Source organism: Pristiophorus japonicus, chromosome 6, assembly GCF_044704955.1.
Source record: "Pristiophorus japonicus isolate sPriJap1 chromosome 6, sPriJap1.hap1, whole genome shotgun sequence".
Taxonomy (NCBI): domain Eukaryota; kingdom Metazoa; phylum Chordata; class Chondrichthyes; family Pristiophoridae; genus Pristiophorus; species Pristiophorus japonicus.
In genome coordinates, this window is record NC_091982.1 from 97,241,986 (window position 1) to 97,268,700 (window position 26,715).

Sequence of the window (26,715 nt, forward strand, 5' to 3'; positions counted from 1 at the left end):
AGACGACTGGGCCTCTACTTATCCGCAGTTTCTAGGTGTGGTCTAGCCAGGGCTCTGTGCAGCTGCAGAGGGCTGGCAGCACCCATGGAACAGTCCCAAGGTAGCTTATTACTGACTTCCATTTTAAACTTTTAATCAACTTTAAACAACTTGGGAAAACTTTTAAAATTTCGGGAGAAACTTCGAAAACTTCTGAAGAAACTTTTAAAATGGAGGAACTTTCAAGAATTCTATTCTTTAAAACTTTTTTCTTAAGGAATTGAATACTGTACCCCAATCTAACTAGAAAATAGTTTGGTGTGTTTTATTAGCATCATTTTCAGTCATTTGAAACCGGGTTACTCACGACGACACCCGGCGAGCAGGTGTGCCTCTGACCAGGCGACAGGGATATCACCCCGTCCCCCCCCCCCCCCTGCGGCGGGCCGACACCCCTCCAGCGGTGGGCTTTCATCCCTCTCCTCGTCAACAGCTGGACCTCTCCTTCCCCACTTCTACTGGTGAGCATCACGGCTATGACTCTTCCACCCTCCCACTCCTTGCTGACCTCGCACTCGGAACTCCAGCAGACAACTGACCTTCCGAATGCCTGCCCCCAACCAAGCGTTGGGCCACCTACCATCAAGGGCGCTACTCGGCGCCGAGCTTGCGGCCAACATCTCACCATAGGCAATTAGGTTCATACAGCAGTGCCTGGTCTCCCGTCGTCTTGGACTGCCTTGCTCAGCTAAGTCTGTGTGGTGGCCGGTGTGCAACGGCCATCCCACATTAAAAGAATTCACGCACAGGCATCGTCCACTCCATTAACATGAAGTTCGGGACCTGGAACGTCAGGACCCTCATGGACAACTCCAACAGCGACAGACCGGAACGCCCCACGGCCATATTTGCCCGGGAACTTAGACGCTTTGACATTGACATCACCGCCCTAAGTGAGACCTGGCGGGCAGGGGAAGGCCAGCTCAAGGAACAAGGTGGAGGTTACACCTTTTTCTGAAAAGGAAAACCAGAGGAAGAACGCCGCCTTCACGGAATCTGCTTCGCCATCAAAAATGAGCTGGTCGACCGCCACAAAGACTCCTTCTGCGGGGTTAACGAACGCCTCATGACTTTTCGACTCACCCTATCCCGGAACCAATGCGCCACAGTCATCAGTGCGTACGCCCCAACACTCGATGCAACGGATGAGACCAAAGAGGGTTTTTATTCAAACCTCGAAACATCCCTGTCTCGCGTCCCCGCGGGCAACAAACTGATCCTCCTCGGTGACTTCAACGCCAGGGTCGGCACAGACACAGCCCTCTGGGGAGGCGTGATTGGCAGAGAGGGGGTAGGGAAAGCCAATTCCAGCGGTACCCGACTCCTGACAAAATGTCTAGAACATGAACTTCTCATCACCAACACCCTGTTCCGCCAGCGGGACAAAAATACAAGGCATCGTGGCAATACTCTCGCTCCAAACACTGGCACCTGCTCGACTATGTCATCATCCGAGCCAGGGATCGCAAGGAAGTGCGCATCACCCGCGCCATGATGGGAGCTGACGACTGCTGGACGGACCACCGCCTAATCCGATCCATCATCGACATTAACATAGCTCCAAAGCGGAGGGGTCAGCAGAAGCAGTGCCATAAAAAAAGTCAATGCTGGGGCACTTAAAGACCCAGCTAAGGGAGCCCTATACAGCCAGCGCCTCACAGCAAACCTGGCGTGCCTTGATGACCCTGAGATGCTGAATGCCCACAGTGCTTGATCTGCCCTCCAGGCTTCCATAACCAGTGCCTGCGAAGAGACATTTGGTCACTCAACCAGAAAACACCATGACTAGTTTGATGAGAATGATCAGGAGATCCAAGAACTAATAGATCGCAAGCGCAGAGCATTTCTGAGCCTCAAGCAACAGCCCAACTCGGGAACAGCAAAGCAACATTACAGGCCGCTCAAGGCTGAAGTCCAACAAAAAACCCAGGACCTAAAAAAACAGGTGGTGGATGGAGAAAGTGTTATGCTCATAATAAAGTGATGCAACTGAGTACTGTAGACAATGAGTAAGTGTGACCTTAGCTCCTTTTATTTAAACTCCAGAGTGGTGGTACAGCATGGGAGGCCTGCTTATATACAGTGCTCCCAAGGGATGCTGGGATCCCTTGGGACTCAACAGGTAGGTCCTCTGGTGGCAGTATCATACAGGTTGCCTGGGGTTACATACATAACAGAAAGCACAGGAGATACAACAACTGGACGACAGCCATGATGTGCGAGGATTCTTCATCACAGTCAAGGCCACCTGCGGTCCAAACTCCCAAGACCTCACCCCATAGCTGGCCAAAAACGGGGAAACACTCATCCAGGACACTGAGGCAGTCAGGGCCCGCTGGAAGAAGAACTTCGAAGATCTCCTCAACCAAGACTCTGCCTTTGACTCAGTGTTCTTGACTCCATCCCGCAGCATGCGACCTGCCACCACCTCAGTGAAACCCCAACACTGCACGAGGTAGGAAAAGCCATAAGACAGCTCAAAAACAACAAGGCTACGGGAGCAGATGAAATCCCTGTGAGGCGCTAAGGTATGGCGGAGAGGCGCTGTTGGCGTGGATACATGACCTCATCGCTCTCATCTGGAGGGAGAAGAGCTTGCCGGGAGATCTAAGAGAAGCAGTGATCGTGAGCATCTTTTTTTTTTAAAAAGGGGACAAGTCCCACTGCGGCAATTACAGGGGAATCTCTCTGCTATCAGCCACTGGGAAAGTTGTCGCTCAAGTCCTCCAAGTGTCTTCGTCTTGTGGCCGAGGAGCTCCTCCTGGAGTCACAGTGCGGATTTCATCCCCTATGGGATACAACAGACATGATCTTTGCAGCGCGACAGCTGCAGGGAGCAGCATCAGCCCTTATACATGGCCTTTTTCGACCTTACAAAGGCCTTTGACACTGTCAACCCCGAGGGTCTATGGAGCGTCCTCCTCCGTTTCAGATGCCCCTAAATGTTTGTCAACATTCTCCGCCCGCTCCACGACGACATGCAGGCTGTGATCCTACCAACGGAACCATTACAGACCCAATTCACATCCGGACCGGGGTCAAACAGGGCTGTGTCATCGCTCCAACCCTCTTCTCAATCTTCCTCGCTGCCATGCTCCACCTCAGTCAACAAACACCCCGCTGGAGTAGAACTAAAGTACAGAACTAGTGGGAAGCTGTTTAACCTGCACCACCTCCAGGCCAGGTCCAAGATCACCCCAACCTCTGTCATCGAGCTGCAGTACGCGGACGACGCCTGCGTCTGCACACATTTGAGGCTGAACTCCAGGATCTCGTCGACGTATTTACTGAGCCATACAAAAGCATGGGCCTTACGCTAAACATCCATAAGACAAAGGTCCTCCACCAGCCTGTCCTCACCGCACAGCACTGTCCCCCCCAGTCATCAAGATCCACGGCGCGGCCCTCGACAACGTGGACCATTTCCCTTACCTCGGGAGCCTCTTATCAACAAAAGCAGACGTCAATGAGGAGATTCAACACCACCTCCAGTGCAGCCTTCGGCCACCTGAGGAAGAGAGTGTTTGAAGACCAGGTCTTCAACTCAACCACCAAGCTCATGGTCTGCAGGTCTGCAGTAATATCCGCCCTCCTGCATGGTTCAGAGGCATGGACCATGTACAGTAGACACCTCAAGTCGCTGGAGATATATCACCAACCATGTCACCGCAAGATCCTACAAATCCCCTGGGAGGACAGGCCCACCAACATCAACGTCCTCGTCCAGGCTAACATCCCCAGCATTGAAGCACTGACACCCCACATTCGATCAGCTCCGTAGGGCAGGCCACATAGTTTGCATGCCAGACACGAGACTCCCAAAGCAAGTGCTTTATGTGGAGCTCGTTCACGGCAAACGAGCCAAAGGTGGGCAGTGGAAATGTTACAAGGACACCCTCAAAGCCTCCCTGATAAAGTGCGACATCCCCACTGACACCTGGGAGTCCCTGGCCCAAGACCGCCCTAAGTGGAGAAAGTGTATCCGGAAGGGCGCTGAGCACTTCAAGTCTCAACACCGAGGGCGTGCAGAAATCAAGCGCCGGCAACGGAAAGTATGTGTGGCAACCCAGCCCTATTCACCCCTTCCTTCAACGACTATCTGTCCCACCTGTGACAGTCTGTGGCTCTCTTTTTGGACTGTTCAGCCACCAAAGAACTCACTTCACGAGTGGAAGCAAGTCTTCCTCGATTCCAAGGGACTGCCTATGATGATGATCTTTAAGGGCACATGTTTGGGCTGAGCCTTCCGGATCTCCTCCTTAAATTCCTCCCACTGTTCCAACACTGATTTATCTACAAGTAGCTGTTTCCAGTCCACTGTGGCCAAATCACTCCTCAACTTAGCAAAGTTAACTTTTACCCAATTTGGGACTTTTGTTCTTGGTCTATCCTTGTCCTTATCCATATCTAACTTGAATCTGACTGAATTATGGTCACTGGCACGCAAGTGCTCTCCCATTAATAACCCTTCCACCTGCCCAGCTTCATTCCCCAAAACTAAATCCAAAACCGCCCCCTCTCATGTTGGGCTTGTTACCTACTGACTAAAAAAGTTCTCTTGAATGCATTTTAAGAATTCCGCGTCCTCTATACCCTTCACACTATATTTGTCCCAATCAATATTAAGATTGTTAAAAATTCCCTATTACTGTCCTATGGTTTTTGGACCACAGAAATTTGCTTTCATATTTGGTCCTCTATCTCCCTCCCACTGTTTGGGGGTCTATAATACACGCCCAGCAGTGTGATCGCCCCTTTTTTATTTTTCAATTTGACCCACATTGTCCTCTTAACATATTATCCGTCCTCACCACTGTAATAATTTATTACTCAATACCGTGACCCCCCCCTTTTTTTTTTACTCCCCCCTCTGTTTTGTCTGAACCCGGGGGCATAATTGTCGGGTCGACCTGGTAGTAGCCCAGCCACAGAAAGCTCTCCGCCAGGGAAAGCTGTTGGGGGCACCGACCGACAACGACGCCGCTCCTGCGGGGCAATACCGCACGAGGGACGGAAAGAGGGTCGGCGGCGGTCGGTAAGGGGTTGGCGCGTGCCCGACGGGAAAATGGGCGGAGTGGAAAGTCATTCCCGCCGCTTCCGGCGCGGGGGCAATTTCGGATAGGTCGGCCCATCCGTCCACCCCCGGTTGGTAAGGCCTCTTCGCACCAATCCCGCCTCTTAGAGAAGGTAATGGAGCTTATGGAGGGGAGGCAATTTCGGTCCCTAGGACTCTATTCTTCACCAGCTGGCTATCCGACTTTTGCAGTCATCACTTCAGAATCCATATAACTGGGTAACATTTCTGCAGCTTCCTTAACTGCTTGTGTCTCCCAGTCACCTGTGACACTCAGGAGTTGTGATTGATCAGCATTTTGCATCTAGTTTTGTTTCCTTCTTTCTTTAACTTCAGACTTTATTTTAAGCAGGTATCCATCCAGTAGCCAGTGCACAGTGCAAGCAGGTGGTAGAGTTGTGTTTTGGATTTAAGGTGAAAGGGAGAGAAGGGATGGTAGCTGAAGGCAGTGACACTTTTCCACTAGTTGCCAGTTTTGAAAACTGTCTCTTAGTATACTTGATTTCATAGGTGGGTATCGATATTTATACTAAACTTGCTGCAAATTAAGTAAATACTAAATTTAGTCCAAGTAGCAAGAAATACAGAATACAGAAGTGTGGCACTCTCAGCTGAGAAACAGCAGAACATCCTCCACAAAAGTTGGTGTCACATCTGAGATACCTCGTCGTGCTTCTGAATCGATACCATGTACGATGATTGTCACTGTTTAGAAGTCAGAAATGCACTGTGCTCTAGCCCTGACTATTCTTTCTTCAAAGTCCAAAAATTCTGTATAAACGATTATAAATACGCATCTTTTTCCCTTCTGTTTTTACACTTACAGAACTTGGTGAGGTATTTACCAGAGCAGAAGGAGCTCAATACATTATCCCAGTTTAAGGATGAATATGACAACCTATGTGAACCAGAGCAGTTTGGAGTTGTGGTAAGTTGGCTCAAAAAGGACACGCGAGAATATACTGCAGTGGTAAATAAGCTCAAAGGACACGCGAGAATATATTGCTGCTGTAGAACAAGGAAAGGTGAATGCATTTCAATAATGTATTGATTTTGTTTTCTTTGACAGTGTCTATATACCTTGCAACATTGTCTATATTGTAGGCTATGCTTTTCATTCTTCTTGCAGATTGAAAGGTTGAAGATATTAAACCTGTTCAACAATAAAATATGGTTGATAGGTCTGTTGCAATGTATAGTGTGTGATAAATACTGGCTTGCTAATCTCTAAATGAAAAATAATATTTAATGCAGATCTGCAGGATGTATTTTGAAAGTGGCAGGCCACATCATGACAGTCTCCATTTTAGATCATTATTTCCTTTTTCTCTCCATCATATTGTTCACCTGTTCTCTTGTCCATGTAATCTTCCCCTCTTGTATTTTTGTTCCAATTTTCTTCTAATTTAGCATCTTTGTGGAAATTTGCTTCAACTTAAATTCAAGTTTCCTCCATTTTCTGCACTGTACTTTTTCCCCTATCCCCTTTCCCCTCGCAGAATTTGTCAATAAATGCATTGAACAAGACAAGAGTAGGCATACCGAGTGAAGTCAAATATATTTTTACTGCATATGCTGCCCTTGGCTCCATTGCTCTAACTCAGAAAGAAATGGAATTCTTTCCAGCTGTGGTTAGAGAAAACAGTTCGTCACCTAATGCACTTTTTGATAAGGGGGCCAGTTCAGTCAAAAATTCCATAGAATTTCCAAAGTAATCACCTTCAAGTAACAATAATGTAACAGTTGCAGAAATGTTGTCTTCAAATATGTGGTTTTCAAAACTATCATAACAAAACTCCCAGTAATGTGTTCATTTTATTCTTAAAGTTACAGCAGCCTATAATACATGTATTGAAATCTGCATCCAAAAGTAAAACAAATAGATATTTAATTTTAATTTCAGTGATTCGATTTCCCAAATGCTTCTCGCATACATGCCAACCATCTTTTTTTTCGGGTCTACTTATGGTTGTGCTTGTGGTATTCAGCAGGATTCAAATTTCCCCACACTCCACTGAGATTGTCACAGTGGCTCAGCTTTAATAAAATGATTAAATCATTTTTCCAATTGTGGAGGGAGCTCACATAGTTGAGTGGAGCTGTTATTTAAAGGGGTACAGTGACATTAGGAAGGTCACAATTTTCCGCTGAGTTGAGTCAGTGTTTTGCAGATCCTACCAGAATTCCAGCAGTCTCAGCGATGAACTCTTCCACTCTGATTTTATGCTGTAAACCATTCATGTTGCATTGCTTCTTTCACTTAAATGGACAATAAGGATGTAGACTGTTGAATACATAATGACCTGTTTCTGGGATTTTTCATGGCTGCAGGTCAGGAAAACATTGCGCAAATTAGTACTGAACAAACTCTCCTGTTTCCTCTTGGTGGCTGAGATAACTGGAAAGGGAGTGGAGAACTTTGAGGGCAATAAACTCTTCCAAGGAGATGATCAAGAGAAAAATAGCCAGGCGGTATAGAGAGATCTCAAGACAAATGGCGATGTGGGGGTGGTGGGGTAATTGACAGGATTGCACAGGATGTGGACTGGTTCCAGGATACTGCGCTCACATAAATACCGACTGTCATGTTTTATCAGGTGATCAACACTTTTGACCCAATGCCCACTTGTCTGCGTTTTCAGATAAAGAAAAATAAGCAGACATTCCAAGTTTCTGCACTCCAGAGGTCACTGTTTGAGCCACTGCAGTTCAGTTTTAATGCATTGATTACATGACCTTTCATAATAGCAGAGGAAGCTCTGTATAGGGTTCCTCCTGTTTATTGGACTGTGTCCATCTTTGAAATGGCTCAAGTTTATGCCTGGCCGCTTGAAATTTACCACATAGGTGCTTTTTAATAAGTCAGAGCAAAGTTGCTACATTCACAGTACAAATCTAAATGGGCAACTATTTACAGTACCTTCAATCTAGGTCTTCTCCTGCTGAATTACTGTGGACTTTAAAATGTCAGGAAATGCACCAAATCAAGCGTGCAGAAAATCAAGATTTTCTGGGGATCATGTCCACAGACCTCCTTAGAAAATAACACTTGCATTCCTCTTCAGGCTTTTGTGCATTATTTCTCTTGCTATACAAGTATTAAAATGTTGGCTACAGCTGCAGCTTGAATAATAAATTGGTGCCCCACTGCACTTTCAGACAAACTATATTCCATAGGTCAATGTTCATGGTTGTTTTTAAGTTATCAGTGTTACTGGGCTGTGTCCGCTTCATGCAGTTTTGCTGTTGGCTTGTGTGTTCTCAAATGTAACCAAAGTCACTGTCATATGATAATTTCAAATTGAGTCGGAGGTTGGTGGAATTAGACTGTCGACTCCTTGCAGCCATTATATTCGTTCATGATTCTATAAAAGGGATGGAGCAGTCATCATTCTTGCCTTTTCCCCCCAATTTTCCTCTCTTTCCTATATTCCTATACAGAAATGCTGGTTTGTGCAGAGCATGATTCGTCTTTTTCCAGGTATGGGCGCAGAGAATTAATAATGTTAGACTATTTGACTATGGGGTACACTGCAGCTCAGCCCAGCGTGATCATGTCCTCACTAAACATCTGCACAGTCACATGATCCGAAGTGAGGACTCACATCTCCCCCACCACTGCACGCAACAAGGAGCGCTGAGAACAAATATCGAACCCCACGCCTGCCCCTCCAAAGATGCTGCCTGGCCTGAGATTTCCAGCATTTCCTGTCTTTATTCCTGCCCCACCTAAGATCACCTGACTGAACAGAGACCAGGGAACAAACTTGAGACCTGTCTGGTCTGTATGGTTCGGTATCATACTGGGCAGTGCCTTTACACACTCAGCCATTGTGCTGCCACATGTTTTTCCCTGTTAATTTTCTCTGTTTCCTTTCTCCTCTCCCAGAAGCATTGACTGCTTGTTGTAAGATTCCATGAGTTGGAGCCACTCTGCTACTTCGACTAAAGGATTACTAAATCTAGATCGGGAGTGTTGGCAAGGTATTCAACAGTTGGAGCCTTGTAGCCAAACCTGAACCTATCCTTACTCTTGCTTGATGTACCAGTACTTCTAGAAGGGTTTCTGGATGGTGATCAGTTGCACGGGAACTGGCAATTTTTCCTCTCACTAAGCTAGGAGCATGGAGGTCAGTTTTAACATCTCCAATGTTTCTCCTCCACCCGCACCCCACCCCTGAGATCAGCTTGGGGTCAAATCTGGGACGTTCCTAGTCTGAATGCATCAGCTGCTAAAACAGTTTGTAGCTGAGCCATCAGAGTAGCCACATTGCTTGACTTTTAAAAGGGTGAAATGGGTCGTACAATGCTATCACTCTGATAGACCTCCTTCATTACCTGGAGGTTGCTTACAAGAAACAAACTAGCTGACGATTCACTTTTAGTGCTGCAACAAAATAAAAACCATATTGCTGCTTCCAGTACTATTTTCATCAATCATAATATAAATGTTGTGAAAAGTTGTATGTAAAATCTATCACTGCCTCTAGGACAAATGTATGCACTTTCCAAAAGATTGGGATCATGTTTTGCAAGATGTATTGAGAGATTAGGCTTTTTATTCTTTATGGTTTTATTTGTAGCTTAGGAAAATTGTTAAGTTAATTAAGATAAATGTTCAGCCAATAATTGTTATAAATGTAAGAAATGTATAAATGTCATAAAGCGGCGCCATATGCCAAATGCATAAATGGCGCCAAAAACCGGCTTTTCCGATCTGTCAAGACCTCTGTAGACAGATTCTTTGCATCCCCGCAGGAAGGACATCCGCATGGGAGAGATTGGGCTATTTGCCCAACTCACACCCAGCGAATGTTTTTCAAACTTTTATCTCTGGTAAAAGCAGGCGCATAGCTTACTTTTACCAGCATAAGAGTTTTAAAACATATAATTAAATTTAAACAATCATTTTTTTTATATTAAAAACCCTGTCCATGAAGGTAAGTTTATTTTTAATCCTATTAAAACACATAGAAAAATATATATATTTGGGGGGAATTTTTTTTTAACATTTAATTATATTTAATTTCAATTAATTTTAAATATGTGTGGTGTTTTATTTATTCTGTGTTTCGGAGGGGATTATTCTCATTGATAGTAATGGGAACTCATACAAACGGAGTTCCCATTTTTATCAATGAGAATACTGCATAGTGATTGGTGGTCCAGGCCCACGTGATTCCAGCATGTACGTACACGTACCTGAAAGACATCTTCCCATGCACTGTGCAGCGAATCTAGGCCTCTGACCGGGAACCTAAGGTTCTCCCGGACCACCAGGTACTTTCATAGATTTTTTTCGTGTCGGAGGCGTTCATATGAAGGAAGCCTCCAACCGCAATTTTCCCCCCATTATTTTGAAAAACTACAAAAATGCAGAAATTGTCGAGTAAATTGCTTACTTTGCTCTCGGGAGCCTTTTTAATTACAGTTGTAGGCATTCGTCCAGCTGAAGTTTGTTGACTTAACATTCTTCCTCGGCTATTCAACTTTCACACACTGTTAGGAATTTCCATCATCTGGGAGCCGAGAAGGAGGAGAAAATTATCCAGAGATGCTGTTCCATTTAAAATTGTATCAAATGTGGTTTCACAAAGTATTACTGTTTTGACCTGACAGCTCAGGTTGACAGAAACTTCTGAATTACAATACAAAGTTAGGCCTTCAGAGTGCCATTGCTATGTCCTGTCGTGCTTTGTTGGATTGTGAACTGTAGGTATGGACCTCATTATTCTACGTTAAGAAGTTCAAGTTCCACATATGAAATATTTGCCCTGCACCCTGGGCTCTCTTTGATTTGGTGTTGCTTGAAGCTGCTTAACTATTCTCATTGTTACTTGGATTCTCAATGTTCCCTTATCTTGTCAAAAAAACATGGGAGCTAAAAATTTGTGGTCCAGCTCCACCTCCTTAATGGTAGAGCAGGTTTTACACTCTGGCAATTAAAGAACTTGACTTCATCACAATTTCCAGGGTTAGCAAAATAAAATAAAGTGGATGGGCACCCACAGCTGGAGTGCCCATGAGGTTGAGATATTTCCAACATTAGTTGACCACTGAAGCAAGTCGGGCCAAAGGTGACTGCAGCACAGAAACATGAACCATTTTCCAAGAAAGCTAGTCCCTTTATAAGTAGCCAATAGCTTTGTGATCAGCTGTTGTAAAGATACCAGCACACTGGGGGCACCAGAGGCTGAAATGGCAAGACTTCCAGCAGTTGACATAATAATGCCACTCCTGCTGCCTTTTGACATCTGTGGCCACCGCCTCTGCCTAAGGAAATTAACAGTGCAGGACAAATGGGGCGGAGATTTAATTGTGACAAATCTCATGGGCATTCATTCACGTGACACCGCTCATGTGATGCTTGATCACATGATCTTTAATCACATAACATTTTCCGACTGTTTGCAAATGTTACTGCACTTATAGTTGTATCTCAGTGTCACCAAGCTCCGAATAAAATATTTGACTTTTTGTTTTATAGTGAGATGAATTACATAATTTATAAATCAAAGAACACAAAGCAAGATTTTAGGATAAGTAATGTTTAAATTAAAGCTACTTCTGCATTATTTCTACCATTCTGTTTCTCTCGCTCCTCTTTAGTTTGTGTGTCTCTCTTTCTCCCTCCCTCAGTTTGTGTTTCTCTGTTTGTGTGCAAGAGTCTCTCCCTCACTCAGTCTTTGTTTCTACCTCTCTCCCCCAGTTTGTATTTCTATCTCTCTCTCTCTCTCTCTCTCTCTCTCTCTCTCTCTCTCTCTCTCTCTCCCTCAGTTTGTGTCTCGCTCTCTTCCACCACCCCCCGCCCCACACAGTTTGTGTTTCTCTCTCTCCTCCAGTTTGCATGTCTCTCTCCTCCCCTGCCCACACAGTTTTTGTTTCTCTCTCCCTCCTCCAGTGTGTGTTTCTCTCCCTCTCTGTCTACTTGTCTCTCTCTCTACCTCCCCTAGTTGCTTTCTCAGGACTCACGGAGTTTCAAGATGTTTTTCATTGGCCTCAGAGCTGTTATCCTCACAATTGGCAATGAAGTGATATGTTCCAAATAGCTGGGGTTCAGCACGACTCAGACAACGTGGTTTGGTTGCACGCCATGACAACCAGGGTACTGTGCATACAATGACTCTTCCGAGCCGGCTGCAGCAACACTCGGCAGACCAATTGACTATTCCTCGAGACTCCTGCCCAGAGCAGGAGGGTTGCGATCCTGATGCTGATATATGTAACGATTAATCTACTGGTGCAGTATCAGAATGCTGCTGCTTCATGTAGCCCGGAATGGGATGAGTAGGAAAAGAAAATCATTGGGATATTGAAAAAAAATTCACTTTAGGAAGCAGTTGAATTTTTTATTCCCCACACTGTTGCGAGCATTGTTTCAGGTTGCACCTACAAGAACATAAGAAATAGGAACAGGAGTTGGCCATACAGCCCCTTGACCCTGCTCCGCCATTCAATAAGATCATGGCTGATCTGATCATGGACTCAGCTCCAATTCCCAATCCGCTCCTCATAACCCCTTATCCCCTTATCATTTAAGAAGACTCTGTGCCTCAATACGAGGAGTATTCGGAATAAGATGGATGAATTAACTGCGCAGATAGCCGTTAACGGATACGATGTGATTGGCATCACGGAGCCATGGCTCCAGGGTGACCAAGGCTAGGAACTCAACATTAAAGGGTATTCAGCATTTAGGAAGGATAGACAGAAAGGAAAAGGAGGCGGGGTGGCGAAGCTGGTTAAAGAGGAAATCAATGCAATTGTAAGGAAGGGCATTAGCTTGGATGATGTGGAATCGGTATGGGTGGAGCTGCAGAATTCCAAAGTGCAGAAAACGCAAGTGGGAGTTGTGTTTCGACCACCAAATAGTAGTAGTGAGGTTGGGGACAGCATCAAACAAGAAATAAGGGATGTGTGCAATAAAGGGACAGAATAATCATGGACGACTTTAATCTACATATTGATTGGGCTAACCTAACTGGTAGCAATGCGGTGGAGAAGGATTTCCTGGAGTGTATTAGAGATGGTTTTCTAGACCAATATGTCGAGGAACCAACCAGGGAGCTGGCCATCCTGGACTGGGTAACGTGCAATGAGAAGGGACTAATTGGCAATCTTGTTGTGCGAGGCCCTTTGGGGAAAAGTGACCATAATATGGTAGAATTCCTTATTAAGATGGAGAGTGACAAAGTTAATTCGGAAACTAGGGTCCTGAACTTAAGGAAAGGTAACTTCGACGGTAAGAGGCATGAATTGGCTAGAATAGACTGGCAGAGGATACTTAAAGGGTTGACGGTGGATAAGCAATGGCAAACATTTAAAGATCACATGGATGAACTTCAGCAATTGTACATCCCTGTCTGGAGTAAAAATAAAACTGGGAAGGTGGCTCAACCATGGCTAACAAGAGTAATTAAGGATAGTGTTAAAACCAAGGAAGAGGCATATAAATTGGCTAGAAAAAGCAACAAACCTGAGGACTGGGAGAAATTTAGAATTCAACAGAGGAGGACTAAGGGTTTAATTAAGAGGGGGAAAATAGAGTACGAGAGGAAGCTTGCAGCGAACATAAAAACTGACTGCAAAAGCTTCCATAAATATGTGAAGAGAAAGAGATTAGTAAAGACAAACATTGGTCCTTTGCAGTCGGATTCAGGTGAATTTATAATGGAGAACTAAGAAATGGCAGACCAATTGAACCACTACTTCGGTTCTGTCTTCACAAACGAAGATACAAATAACCTTCCGAATGTACTAGGAGACAGTGGTTCTAGTGAGAAGGAGGAACAGAAAGATATCCTTATTAGGCGGGAAATTGTGTTCGGGAAATTGATGGGATTAAAGGCTGATAAATCCCCGGGGCCTGATAGTTTGCATCCCAGAGTACTTAAGGAAGTGGCCTGAGAAATAGTGGATGCATTGGTGATCATTTTCTAACAGTCGATCGACTCTGGATCAGTTCCTATGGACCGGAGGGTAGCTAATGTAACACCACTTTAAAAAGAGGGAGAGAGAAAACGGGTTATTATAGACCGGTTAGCCTGACATCAGTAGTGGGGAAAATGTTGGAATCAATCATTTAAGGATGAAATAGCAGCGCATTTGGAAAGCAGTGACAGGATCGGACCAAGTCAGCATGGGTTTATGAAAGGGAAATCATGCTTGACGAATCTTCTGGAATTTTTTGAGAATGTAACTAGCAGAGTGGACAAGGGAGAACCAGTGGATGTGGTGTATTTGGACTTTCAAAAAAGGCTTTTGACAAGGTCCCGCACAAGAGATTGGTGTGCAAAATCAAAGCGCATGGTATAAGGGGTAATGTACTCGTGCGGATAGAGAACTGGTGGGCAGACAGGAAGCAGAGAGTCGGGATAAACAGGTCCTTTTCAGAATGGCAGGCAGTGACTAGTGGTGTGCCGCAGAGCTCAGTGCTGGGACCCCAGCTCTTTACAATATACATTAACGATTTGGATGAAGGAATTGAGTGTAATATCTCCAAGTTTGCGGATGACATAAACTGGGTGGCGGTGAGAGCTATAAGGAGGATGTTAAGAGGCTGCAGGGTGACTTGGATAGGTTAGGTGAGTGGGCAAATGCATGGCAGATGCAGTATAATGTGGGTAAATGTGAGGTTATCCATTTTGGGGGCAAAAACACGAAGGCAGAATATTATCTGAATGGCGGCAGATTAGGAAAAGGGGAGGTGCAACGAGACCTGGGTGTCATGGTTCATCAATCACTGAAAGTGGGCACACAGGTACAGCAGGCGGTGAAGGTAAATGGTATGTTGGCCTTCATAGCTAGGGGAGTTGAATATAGGAGAAGGGGAGGTCTTAATGCAGCTGTACAGGGCTTAGTGAGGCCTCACCTGGAATATTGTGTTCAGTTTTGGTCTCCTAGTCTGAGGAAGGATGTTCTTGCTATTGAGGGAGTGCAGCGAAGGTTCACCAGACTGATTCCAGGGATGGGTGGGCTGGTATATGAGGAGAGACTGGATCAACTGGGCCTTTGGACACTGGTGTTTAGAAGGATGAGAGGGGATCTCATAGAAACATATAAGATTCTGACGGGGCTGGACAGGTTAGATACAGGAAGAATGTTCCCGATGTTGGGGAAGTCCAGAACCAGGGGACATAGTCTTAGGATGAGGGGTAGGCCATTTAGGATTGAGATGAGGAGAAACTTCTTCACTCAGAGAGTTGTTAACCTGTGGAATTCCCTGCCGCAGAGAGTTGTTGATGCCAGTTCATTGGATATATTCAAGAGGGAGTTAGATATGGCCCTTACGGTTTGGGGGGGGATCAAGGGGTATGGAGAGAAAGCGGGAGGAGGGTGCTGAGGGAGTGATCAGCCATGATCTTGTTGAATGGCGGTGCAGGCTCGAAGGGCCAAATGGTCTACTGCACCTATTTTCTATGTTTCTATGTACACCACTGTTCATCAATCGTCCTACACTTTAATCTATTTTCCCAGTCCACTTTACCCAACTCTGCCCTCATACCTTCATAGTCTCCTTTATTTAAGCTTAGTACGCTGGTTAGAGATGCAACTTTCTCACCCTCCATCTGAATTTGAAATTCAATCATGCTATGATCACTCATTCCGAGGGGATTGTTTATTAATCCTGTCTCATTACACAGGACCAGATCTAAGATAGCCTGTCCCCTGGTTGGTTCCTAGTATGACATCCTGTTATTTTTAACGCATTTACTGCACGTACAACCATTTCGAGACTGCATTAAGTACTGGACTCGACTTGAAGCTCATTTAATTAATACATTTTCGGAGTAAAACTCAACTCGCACTACAAATGTGGTGCTGCTCAAAACTAACACGACAGAGCCAGAAACACAAAAAAAAGTAAATCTTACTTTGAGTGCGCAGTGATAGTCAGCTTATCTGGGAAGTGCAGATACAAGTGGTCCTGTGGCCTGGCTACTTCTGGTCACTGAGTTGGTTGTAGTGACTTCTGTGTAAGCCCAATTGGTTACTATTATTGGAGATATTCAGATACTGCTTCACTGAACAGGAATATGTTCCTGAAGTAAATCCTGATAAAAGCCATCAGGACCAAGTAATGCCGTTTCGTATCACTTCATTATCTGACAACACAACGAACAAATTACTAAGTTATATTCTGAAAATCTAGAAACTGCTTTGATAATTTGGAAAAACAACTTAATGAAATTCAAAAAGAAATCTCTTTTTTTTTTCTTCCCAGTTTTCTTTTCGATTCTCTTTCCACTCAGAACGTGCTGACTCATACTAGGCCTTATTCTACAGATGGCATCAGAAATGTGACCCCTCACCAAAGTGGCTGTTTTTCAGGTCTCACCTGAGACATTGAGTGCCAGAAGGCAATTTGATGATGTGGGACATCGCAGTTGTGTCAGGTCGAACACTAACTTTATATCTACTTTCCAGCAGTGATTGGGAATCCGAATCCTCACCCAATTTTCCTTTCCCACCACTTCCTTCCTCTCCCCCATGTGCAGCTACCAAGACTACTTGGAGCACCACCACTACTGCCCCATCTGAAATCACGTTACTCACCACATATTTTATATAAAAAAAGAGTTGCTTAATTAACATGAGTGAAATAAAATCTTGTTTGATATGAAGTGACTTGTTATGAATAAGTTTGAAACCAGCATGAATTTGCCACCTTATTTTTGCAGATGAGCACTGTGAAGTTGCTAAGACCACGATTGAACAATATTCTCTTCAAACTTCAGTTTGAAGAGTATTTGAACAACATCAAGCCAGACATAATGAATGTAACAATCGCTTGTGAGGAGTTGAAGAAGAGCGAGAACTTCAGTAAAGTTTTGGAGTTGGTCCTTCTTGTGGGAAACTACATGAATGCAGGCTCCAGAAATGCACAAACATTTGGCTTCAACATCAGCTATCTCTGCAAGGTAAGGGTCTGTTGTCTTAACATTGCTTGAAAAGTAGATGCACTGTTCCCATTTCAGGGTGATTGACTATATATTTTCACGCTCCCCCTTGCTGTCACATACAGTTGCTGAGTAGATATGTGGACAGACTGTTGCCAATGCTGCTTTTGAACTGACCACCAAGAGATGCTTGAGCAGTCTGTGACAATCTGGTCTGTGATTTTTTTTCCCCCCCCTTTTTTCATAGAAGTGGCCAGACTCCTCCCCAAAACTCCAGACTCAAGTGAAATCCTAAGATGTGTGAAGAATTACGGTTGAAAAATTCCTGTATGTCACATTGCAATGGCACTGCTTAATAATGCCATTTTAACGATGAAATATTATGGGTTTACTTCATTATTTATGATTAATTATGATGGAAAGCGTTATGTATGTATATAAACCTTACCAAAATGTAAGACTTGCCACTTGGGGGCACACCTGTGGGAGACCTAAGAGTCACCTGTGCACCCTGGGACAAGCAGGTATAAAAGGTGATTCACCATGCTGCTTCTCCACTCTGGCATCTGAATAAAGAGACCAAGGTCACAACAGTTTGAGCTTGCGATATAGTCCTGTGGATTTATTCTGAACATAACAAATTGGCGACGAGTAACGTATCACGAACTTTCACACGGTGATGGCTGCCGTTGGTATTCTTGAGAGATTTGTTGAGGGTGATGATTGGGAAGCCTTCGTTGAGCGCCTCGACCAGTACTTTGTGACCAACGAATCGGACACGGCTGAAACAGCGATCAAGTGCAGGGCGATTCTCCTTACCGTATGTGGGTCATCGGTATATGGCCTCCTCAAAAATTTGCTGGCACCGGTCAAACTAATGGACAAATCTTACGCAGAGCTGTGTACGCTGGCTCGGGAACACCTCAAGCCAAAGGAGAGCATCCTGATGGCCACCGTCGCTCCAAGGGCCAGAACATGGCGAGTTTTATCGCCGACCTAAGACGCCTTGCGGGGCAGTGCAATTTGCAGGATCCTTGGGTGGGAAATGTTGCGGGACTTTTTCGTGCTTGGAATTGGCAACGAGGTCATTCTTCGCAAACTGCTGTCTGCCGAATCCCTAGATCTGAGCATGGCCATAACGGTAGGCCAAGCCTTCATATCCACGAGCGATAACACGAAACAGAATCGAAGCTCACCGGCAAGCACCGTGCACAAAATAATGTTTTCAGCAGGCAGAATGGCACAGGGCAGGGCCCACACGGTTGCCGAGGCCAGACCTAGGCCTAGAGTGACTCAGAGTCTGCCGTGGGGCGTGAATGCATATCAATTCGCACCATGTTGGCACTGCGGGGGCAGCCATAGAGCTCATCAGTATCGATTCAAGCCCTTTGTGCGCAAGGGCTGTGGAACAATGGGGCACCTCCAGCGAATGTGTAAACGATCTCTGATTCACCACGTGACAGTCAGGAGAGGATGACCGATCCAGTGAGGATCACGATGAACGAGCAGGAGAGGCAACTGAACCTGAGGATTAAGAGGAAGTATATGGAACACACACATTCACCACCAAAAGCCCTCTGATGATATTAAAAGTTGAACTTAACGGCACTCCAGCTTCCATGGCACTAGACAAGGGGGCAAGTCAATCAGTTATGAGCGAGAAGGCATTCGAGAGGCTGTGGAACGACGAAGCACAGCGACCCAAACTGATCCCGATTCAGGCAAAGCTGCGCACCTACACCAAGGAACTGATACCAGTTATTGGTAGTGCAGACATACGAGTATTCCATGAGGGAGCAGTGCATGATTTACCACTGTGGATTGTTTCAGGTGATGGGCCAACGCTGCTTGGCAGGAGGTGGATGGGGAAGATTCGATGGAACTGGGAAGACCTCTGCATACCTTCTCCGGCGAATGAGGTCCCCCCCTTAAAGGCTAAGTAAACCCCCACCTTCAGCTGAACCAGGCATCGAAGATCCAATTGCAGATCCCTGAGGCAGAGGTTGCTCATCATGACCACGAGGAGGTGAAGATCAACCAAGCAATGCTCCAGGCGCAGTACCCACCACCCGAAGTCAACGACCTCTTTACGACGATGGAAGAGGCTCCAGGTCGACCATGCGAGTGGGACTCCGGCCGAAGCGATCCGAATGAGTCTTCCTGACGCCAGAGGCAAAATACCTGGGGAGGAAGATCACGGCAGTCAGCATCACGGATACTGACGAGAGTGCGTCCAGACCACGGGACGAGGGTACGTCCAGACCATGGGAGCTCGTCACAACGAAATGGAGGAATGTGTCACCCAGCAAGGAAGACGACTGGGTTTGGGGCAAAGGTAAAGGGCCGGCCGCTGTGAAGGCCAGGAACCCACTACGCTCCAATAAATTGCGTGCATTATGTAACCCTTGTGAGCAGTCTTTCACGGCCAAAGATGTACCATTATATGGGGCCGGGGGTACCTTACAACAAGCCAAAGTAGCGGGCGAACACCAACTGGTCGTCTATGTATCTGACAAAGTACTTGTAACAAGTGATGTGTTATCACACGGGGTCAGGTGTATTGTACAACAAGCCAAAGTAGCGGACGAACCCCAACCAGTTGTATATGTATCTAACCAAGTATTCGTAGCAAGTGAGATGTTACCGCACGGGGTCGGGAGTGTTGTGCAGCAAGCAAAAGTAGCGGGTGAGCCCCAAACGATTGAACATGTATGCAATAAGTTAATCAAGGCAGCAGCCGGTTTTCACGGGACTAAAGAGACGTACCAAAGAGTGTCCCAATATGTGCTCGAGTCAGACAAGCTGCTCATCCCACAAGTTTGGGAGAGCAGAGGCAGCATTATCGATGCGTTGTTTCGAGAATGTCGAACACTATCTGTGCACTGTAACATGATCGTCCACGGGACAGGCACTGAGAGCGGCACTAATGCCCTCAGTTGGCTACCGTTGGGGTGGAAACGGCGCAGCCTGCAAACCCATTCATGGTCGTGGAAGTGCTCGAAAGCGAGGGGTCAACCGTAACGGCTCCCCATCTTGGGACCTGGACCAGCCAGGATCCCACGTTGCCGTCTGCCAAAAGTGAACTGCTAGACGGGATGTGGCAACCTATCCATCACAGAGACTAAAGACCCTTTGCAACATTGCAAAGTAAGGCGGGGCAGCTACACGCAGTCGGTGGCCCGGGGCCCCCATACTATGGCCCAAGGTCCACGGGGACCACCAGGTCTCCCGCCGCTACCGAAAGTCTCAAGGCCATTGCGGCCATCCTGGGCTTGCTAGAACTCGGGATCAGTGACAATAGCCCGGAGCAGGCAGCCCAAATCACCAAACCTAGCACCACGCATGTCATGGTAGACTCCCTGCAGGCCCGGCTATCCTGGGTGCGACGCAGTCACCAGACAGAATCACTCAGAACCTAGCCTTCCATAGGCCATCAGCAGAGAATGCACCATAATTGCATGGCCCCTCCATGCAACATCAAAATAAGTGATATAGACCATGTTCAGGGCCCCGTTTGGGCCACTCGCACCGCATTAGCCAAGGGGGAGAAATGGAGTGTATGTGATGAAAACGGAGCATTTAATTGTGAAACCATGTACCAGGCTAACGAGTAAAGCATTTGGACAAGACCAAACTGCGAACTACAGATAACCAGGAACCACTGCGAAAGGACTTGGCCCTCAGCGACCCACTAACACGATCAACTTTGTCGTCGACCATGAGGATGAATCCACCACGTCAGGACTTCAACCCAGGCGATCGACCCGGGGACGCGGGGCGCCAGATCGCCTCAACTTGCAAATAACTTGCACATAAGACTTTGGGGGGAGTGATGTTTATGTATGTAAACCTTATCAAAATGTAAGACTAGCCACTAGGGGCACACTTGTGGAAGACCTAAGGGTCACCTGTGCACTCTGGGGCAAGCAGGTATAAAAGGTGATTCACCATGCTGCTTCCCCACTCTGGAGTCTGAATAAAGAGACCAAGGTCACAACAGTTTGAGCCTGCGATATAGTCCTGTGGATTTATTCTGAACATAACAGAAAGGTACACTACTATGGGTATAAAATTAATTATGCCAAGTCAGAAACTATGACTTTAGGTGTGATCATGCATGTTTTTCAAACCTTTTTCCTTTCACTGGAACAGCATAGGTTTTGGTATTTGAGTTCAGATCACTGTTGAACAGTGTCATCTTTCCCAAGCCTATTATCTTCTATCCTCTTTTCCTCCAAGTTTCCGTCTTAGCGTTGCCTTCTGCACTCAAGATGGTTTTCAAATGCTCCGGGTTCCATTTACTCAAAATTGGCATTTTGGGCTCGGATCTTTAGGTGGTCCATTGTATATAGAATATCAAGTGTCTGTTCGTTAGATTCAAGGCCCTGCAACACAGGGTGGAATTGTTGTGGACAATTATTATATAGGGCTCAAAATTCCACATGGACTTTTTTTGGCGCAGTTGTAGAGGTACGTCCAATTTGTTAGTGGCCCGACTGCGCCCCCAAAAAAGTTCCAAATTTCGCTGGCATAACCTTTCATTTTGGAGCGGCGTAGATTGTCCTTAAGATCTGTGGGTGAAGCTTAAGGTCTGCGCCGAAAAATTGAAGTTGCTTGAGCAACGAGGGACACACTGAAGGGCTGAGGCACAAATAAAGCATTTCCCCTTTGTAAAATAGATCACTAAGTGAGACTTGGGACAACAGTCGGAAATCTCAATGTATGAAACCAGGAGCCTATGAACAATATGTGGAGAAATGTTGCACAACATGCAAGCGTTCACGGGCCAAAAGGCCCCCGCCCCCACCCCACCCCGGTCGGTACTGCTGCAATCCTGGGCTGAAAGGTGTCCATCCCCTGTTTTACCCCCCCCATGCCCACCCAGCTGGTGCTGCTGCAATCCCATTGCCCCCACTATTATCCTGGCTGGGATCAACTAACCTACCACAGACTAGGAATCAAACATGGGCTGTTCTTGGTTTTTATGGTCTAATACCACAGCAAACCGTGCATTTGACTTTTAATATAAACTAACTGACACAATTTAAAAATTGGTACAGAAATCTCTGACAGTGACAGGACAAGTTGAGACGGCTGTTTTTTTAAAAAAGCATACGGGATCCTTGGCTTTATCAACAGAGGCATACGAGTACAAAAGCAGGGAAGTGGTTAGGCCCCAGTGGAGTATTTTGTCCAATTCTGGGCATCACACTTTAGGAAGGATGTTAAGACCTTAGGGTGCAGAGGAGATTTACTAGGATGATGCCGAGGATGTGGGACTTCAGTTACGTAGAGAGATTAGAGAAGCTGGTATTGTTCTTCTTTGGAGCAGAGAAGGTTACAGGGAGATTTAATAGAGGTGTTCAAATCATGAAGGGATTTGATAGAGTAAAATAAAAAGAAACTGTTTCCAGTGGCAGAAGTGTTGGTAACCAGAGGATACAGATTTTAGGTAATGGGTAGAGGCGAGATGAGGAGAATTTGTTTTACACAGCAATTTGTTATGATCTGGAATGCACTGCGTGAAAGGGTGAAGGAAGCCGATTCAATAATAACTTTCTAAAGGGACTTCGATTAAATACTTGAAGGGGAAAAATTTGCAGGGCTAAGTAGAAAAGGCGGGGGATAGGACGAATTGGTTACTCCTTCAAAGATGGGCTGAATGGCCTCCTGTGCAGTATCATTCTATGATTTGCCTTCAGCCATTGCAGATGCTTCATTAAATATGTTTTTAAATTGTAAATGTATTATTTGGTGTCCAAAACCATGAAATTCACCAGAGAATAAAACAAACTTTTACATGCCAAGTTTAATTTACTTTCCCCAAAGTTTAAAAATTACATTTTTAATGGATCAGACTGCTTGTCCAACATCCAGCACTGGATGAGTAGAGATTTTCTCCATTAAATATTAGGAAGACCAATGCCATTGTCTACGGTTCATGCCACAAACTGCATTCCCTTTCCACTCATTTAATCTATCTCCCTGGCAAAATGCAATCCTGGCTGGCCTCCCTAGTTCTACCCTCCATAAATTTGGTCATCCAAAACTCTTGCTCCAGTGCTAACTCGCACCAAGTCCCGTTCACCTATCCCCCCTGTGCTTGCTGACCTACATGGGCTCCCAGTTAAGCAATACATCGATTTAAAAATTCTCACCCATGTTTTCAAATCAATCAATGGCCTTACCCCTCCTTATCTCTAATCTCCTCCATCTTAAGAATCCCCCTAGACCTCTGCCTATTCTGGCCTTTTGAACATCTCTGATTTTAAATGCTCCATCATTGATGGTCCTAAGCTCTGGAATTCCCTCACTAAATCCCTCCACCTCTCCACTTCTCTTTTCTCCTTTAAGACGCTCGTTAAAACCTACCTCTTCCCCCAAGCTTGAGGTCATTTGCCCTAACATCATCTCCAATGGATCGGTGTCAAATTTTGTTTTTCACTGATAACATTCCTGTGTAACGCCTTACGACGTTTTATTATGCTAAAGGCGCTATTTTAATATAAGTTGTTGTATATTTGGGTATTATGACAAGATAAATTACAGTTTCTCGTGTCATTAGCAGTTTTTTCATATTCTATTTTGTTTACATCTGTTTTGGCCATTATTTACTAATTTAAGGTACTATTACTTCAACATATTTTGGGTCCCTTGTACTCGGAATGTTTTGTTGGAGAAATATCTGTTACTCTGATGATTTAACTTGGGTTTAGTCGTTAAATCTTGCATTTGGCTGCTTTTCATCTTTGTTATAGGCTCCTGCTTTGACTCGTTCAAAGCCATTAGCATCAAAGTCAAATCTATTTTGTTGCAAGCGTAAATATTTTTTTTAAGTATAAATATACTGTGCTGTAGATTGCATGAGTGTAATAGTCCTGTCACTGAAAGCAAAGCAAGAGATCCCAAAATTGGTGTTCCTTTCTATTAGCTTCTTAAATAAGACACCAGAGGTGCACAGGGGCAACAGAGAGTTGCAATTGGGATCACAGTTCTCCGCTTGTGTGTTGATCTGGTGCTGAAACAGCACAGTAAAAATGCCTAAAGAGTTGCAGGTATTCAGAAATGGATTTATTCCCTAGTCTGTGTTGAGATATCTGATTTAAGCTGGGCTAAAGTTGGTTTCAGAAGCAAAACGGTTAAATTAGATCAAAAAACAATATAATTACCCATTGAAGAGATTGATAACTAATGTCAGTACCCTGAGCTGGGGAAAGAAAATATCAACCAAGTTTCCTGCTCCTGTTGCTATATTAATCAGTTGACCCTCCTTGAAAGTGTGCACGTATGGGAACTGGGAAAACAGGATCTGGCTTGATTTTTAGATCAGCACAATAAAATATCCTGCTCACACTCATTGGGTTCAATTTTCCCCAAAGCATTTTTTTTTGAAGTACTTGGAGTTACATCTGATTTTTTTTGGGGGGCCGAAGTACGGCAAAAAAAAATATTCTAAAGTTTCCCCTTTTCATTTTGGCGTGGCCTAACCTGACCTTTAGTTTTGGGGGTGGAGCCTTGATCTACGCCAAAAAGATTGGGCTGCCATAGTTAGTAGCGACACAATGCGAGCTGAGGCTGCAAAGTGAAGCATACAGCCAGCTCCCAACACATTAAAAGAATTGAAAAACACATAATAGCAACTTACCTCCAACCCTGGCAGTCCAGTCCCATTCTCTGTCCCGTGCGCTCTCCCACCCCTAGCCCTGGTCGAAGAGCTTGCCGGTGAGTTCTTCCACCCCTAGCCCTGGCCGAAGGGCTTGCCGGTGTGTTCTCCCGCCCCCTAGCCCAGGCCGCGTGGTCTCCTTCCTCCCGGTCCCCGCACCTAACTGCACCAGAAAGGCTTCCCCACCCCCACCCCCTCTCCCTCCCCCCACCTCTCTTTTCCTCCCTCACCTCTCTCTCCCCCTCTCCCTTACCTTTCCTGCTGCTGTTGTCTGGGCATCTGCTATACTTACCTGTGCCGATTTCCTTACCTGCGCTGATTTCTTTAACTCTCCGCAAGGGTTTTCTTGAGAGGCCACATACGCTGGCCTAAGTAGAAATGGAGTAACTATTAGCTGGCCAAAGTTGCCTAAATGCCCAGAATTGGCGTAGGTGGTTGATAACACCCCCTTTTGAGAAGAAAAAGTACCTTAAAAAAAAACGTAACTAACTGAGTTACGCTAGTGCAAATTAATTGGGGAAAAAAGCCGCCGACTCCAAAAAAACCGCGCAAATACTGGGGAAAATTGAGCCCATAGTCTAGACTCGTATATGCGGTATGACGTCTGATACGTTGTGGGAGGTCTGTCTGCACCCATGGAATTGTATTGCAGTAACATTGGCATCTTCAGAGAAATGGGGAGAAAATAAATATAAAAAGAAACGATCAATAAATATAGAGATCAATTCTGTAGGGGCAATGGAAGACTTCATCCATTAATTTTAATCTAATGTTGATTTTTGAATTAGGCATTGGTTGTGTGCATGTATTTTTGTTGCGAATTGGATATTAATTCTGGATTAATTGAAAAGAGTTTTACACTCCTATTTACACTCCTATTTACACAGGTAGAATAGCTGTATGTTATGTTGCCAAGTGCAGACCATCTGCTCATATTCACAGTCCCACAAAGCTAGCCTCAGAATGCATTTCAAGAACATTGTAAAACTATGCAATGTCAACTAGTTGAAATGTACCTGCCTCATCGATATTAAACAAAAGTTATCCTCGTATGGTCCATAATGCCACTGCTCCAGTGTCACTGCCATGTCGGTGCCCAAAACAGTGCATGGAAACATGACACTATGTCCAGTGATGTCGTCGTCTTGTCAATTTCACAGTTGAAATAAAACTAGAGAAAGTGGTACCGGACATTTTTGACAAAATATAATCTCTTTCAGAATTAGTGATCCCTGTACTCATGCAGCATGTTCAGCAACTCTTAAGAAGTGTACATGGGTATCATTTTTTTTAATCCAGAGCTACCCATTATCACAGGGTTCCTGTGTGCACAGGAAAATTCTGTTAAAAAATTTGCTCTGCGCAGAGACAGCTAGTCCCAACACTTTCAGTCTGAGTCTGTCCTGTCTCTAAGCAGAGCATATCAGCTTGGGGGCAGTAGCTCACTGGGGTGGTTCATTTTTGTAACACTTGCTCATTGGATAATTCATAACTTTTCATGCACAAATGAAAATGCTGTCATGGACCTGCTTGTCGGTCAGTTCCAACAGCCAGGTGCAGAGTTCAAATATATTTGGCTTTTAGTACGAAGTCTCAACTTGAAGCATCAGATCTTTGTCTTTTATAGTCATGTCATTTAATCTTCTCTAATCAATCAGAAGAATCAAGCATCACACATGGCTTTGGAATTATGCCCACTAGGTAGAGGCTAGCTCAATCTGCTAGCATCTTCTAAATGTTGATCTACAGTTTCTTCATCGGTGACCTCTGATAAGTTGTTAAAGAAATGGGAGAAGCGCATGTGCAATTAGTTGCCCATTTTTGTTTGAGCGCATGCGCTGTGCGGTTCAGGCACACACTGGGAGCCCCGCCCTGCAAGATTAGCTCGGATAGCTCTGGTGTCAAAAGGTGCGCATGGTGGGAGAAAACTTTGGATTTTTATTTTCAGCGCTGTGGGGCCAAAAAAAAAAACGGGCGTCCAGGTAAGTGAGCGGCATTATTTTATATTAGGGAAACTTGGGCCCCATATGTGGCAGATC

At 45.2% G+C, this 26,715-nt stretch overlaps 1 protein-coding gene across 1 annotated transcript in view; it reads left to right on the top strand.

Moving 5' to 3' along the window:
• The window catches only part of LOC139266142 (protein diaphanous homolog 2), a 403,303-nt gene that overhangs the window by 13,149 nt on the left and 363,439 nt on the right, over window positions 1–26,715 (top strand). The window contains exons 3-5 of the mRNA XM_070883986.1: window positions 5,450–5,465; window positions 5,940–6,041; window positions 16,795–17,034. Coding sequence (XP_070740087.1) covers window positions 5,450–5,465; window positions 5,940–6,041; window positions 16,795–17,034 — 358 coding nt within the window. The remainder of the gene's footprint in view (window positions 1–5,449; window positions 5,466–5,939; window positions 6,042–16,794; window positions 17,035–26,715) is intronic.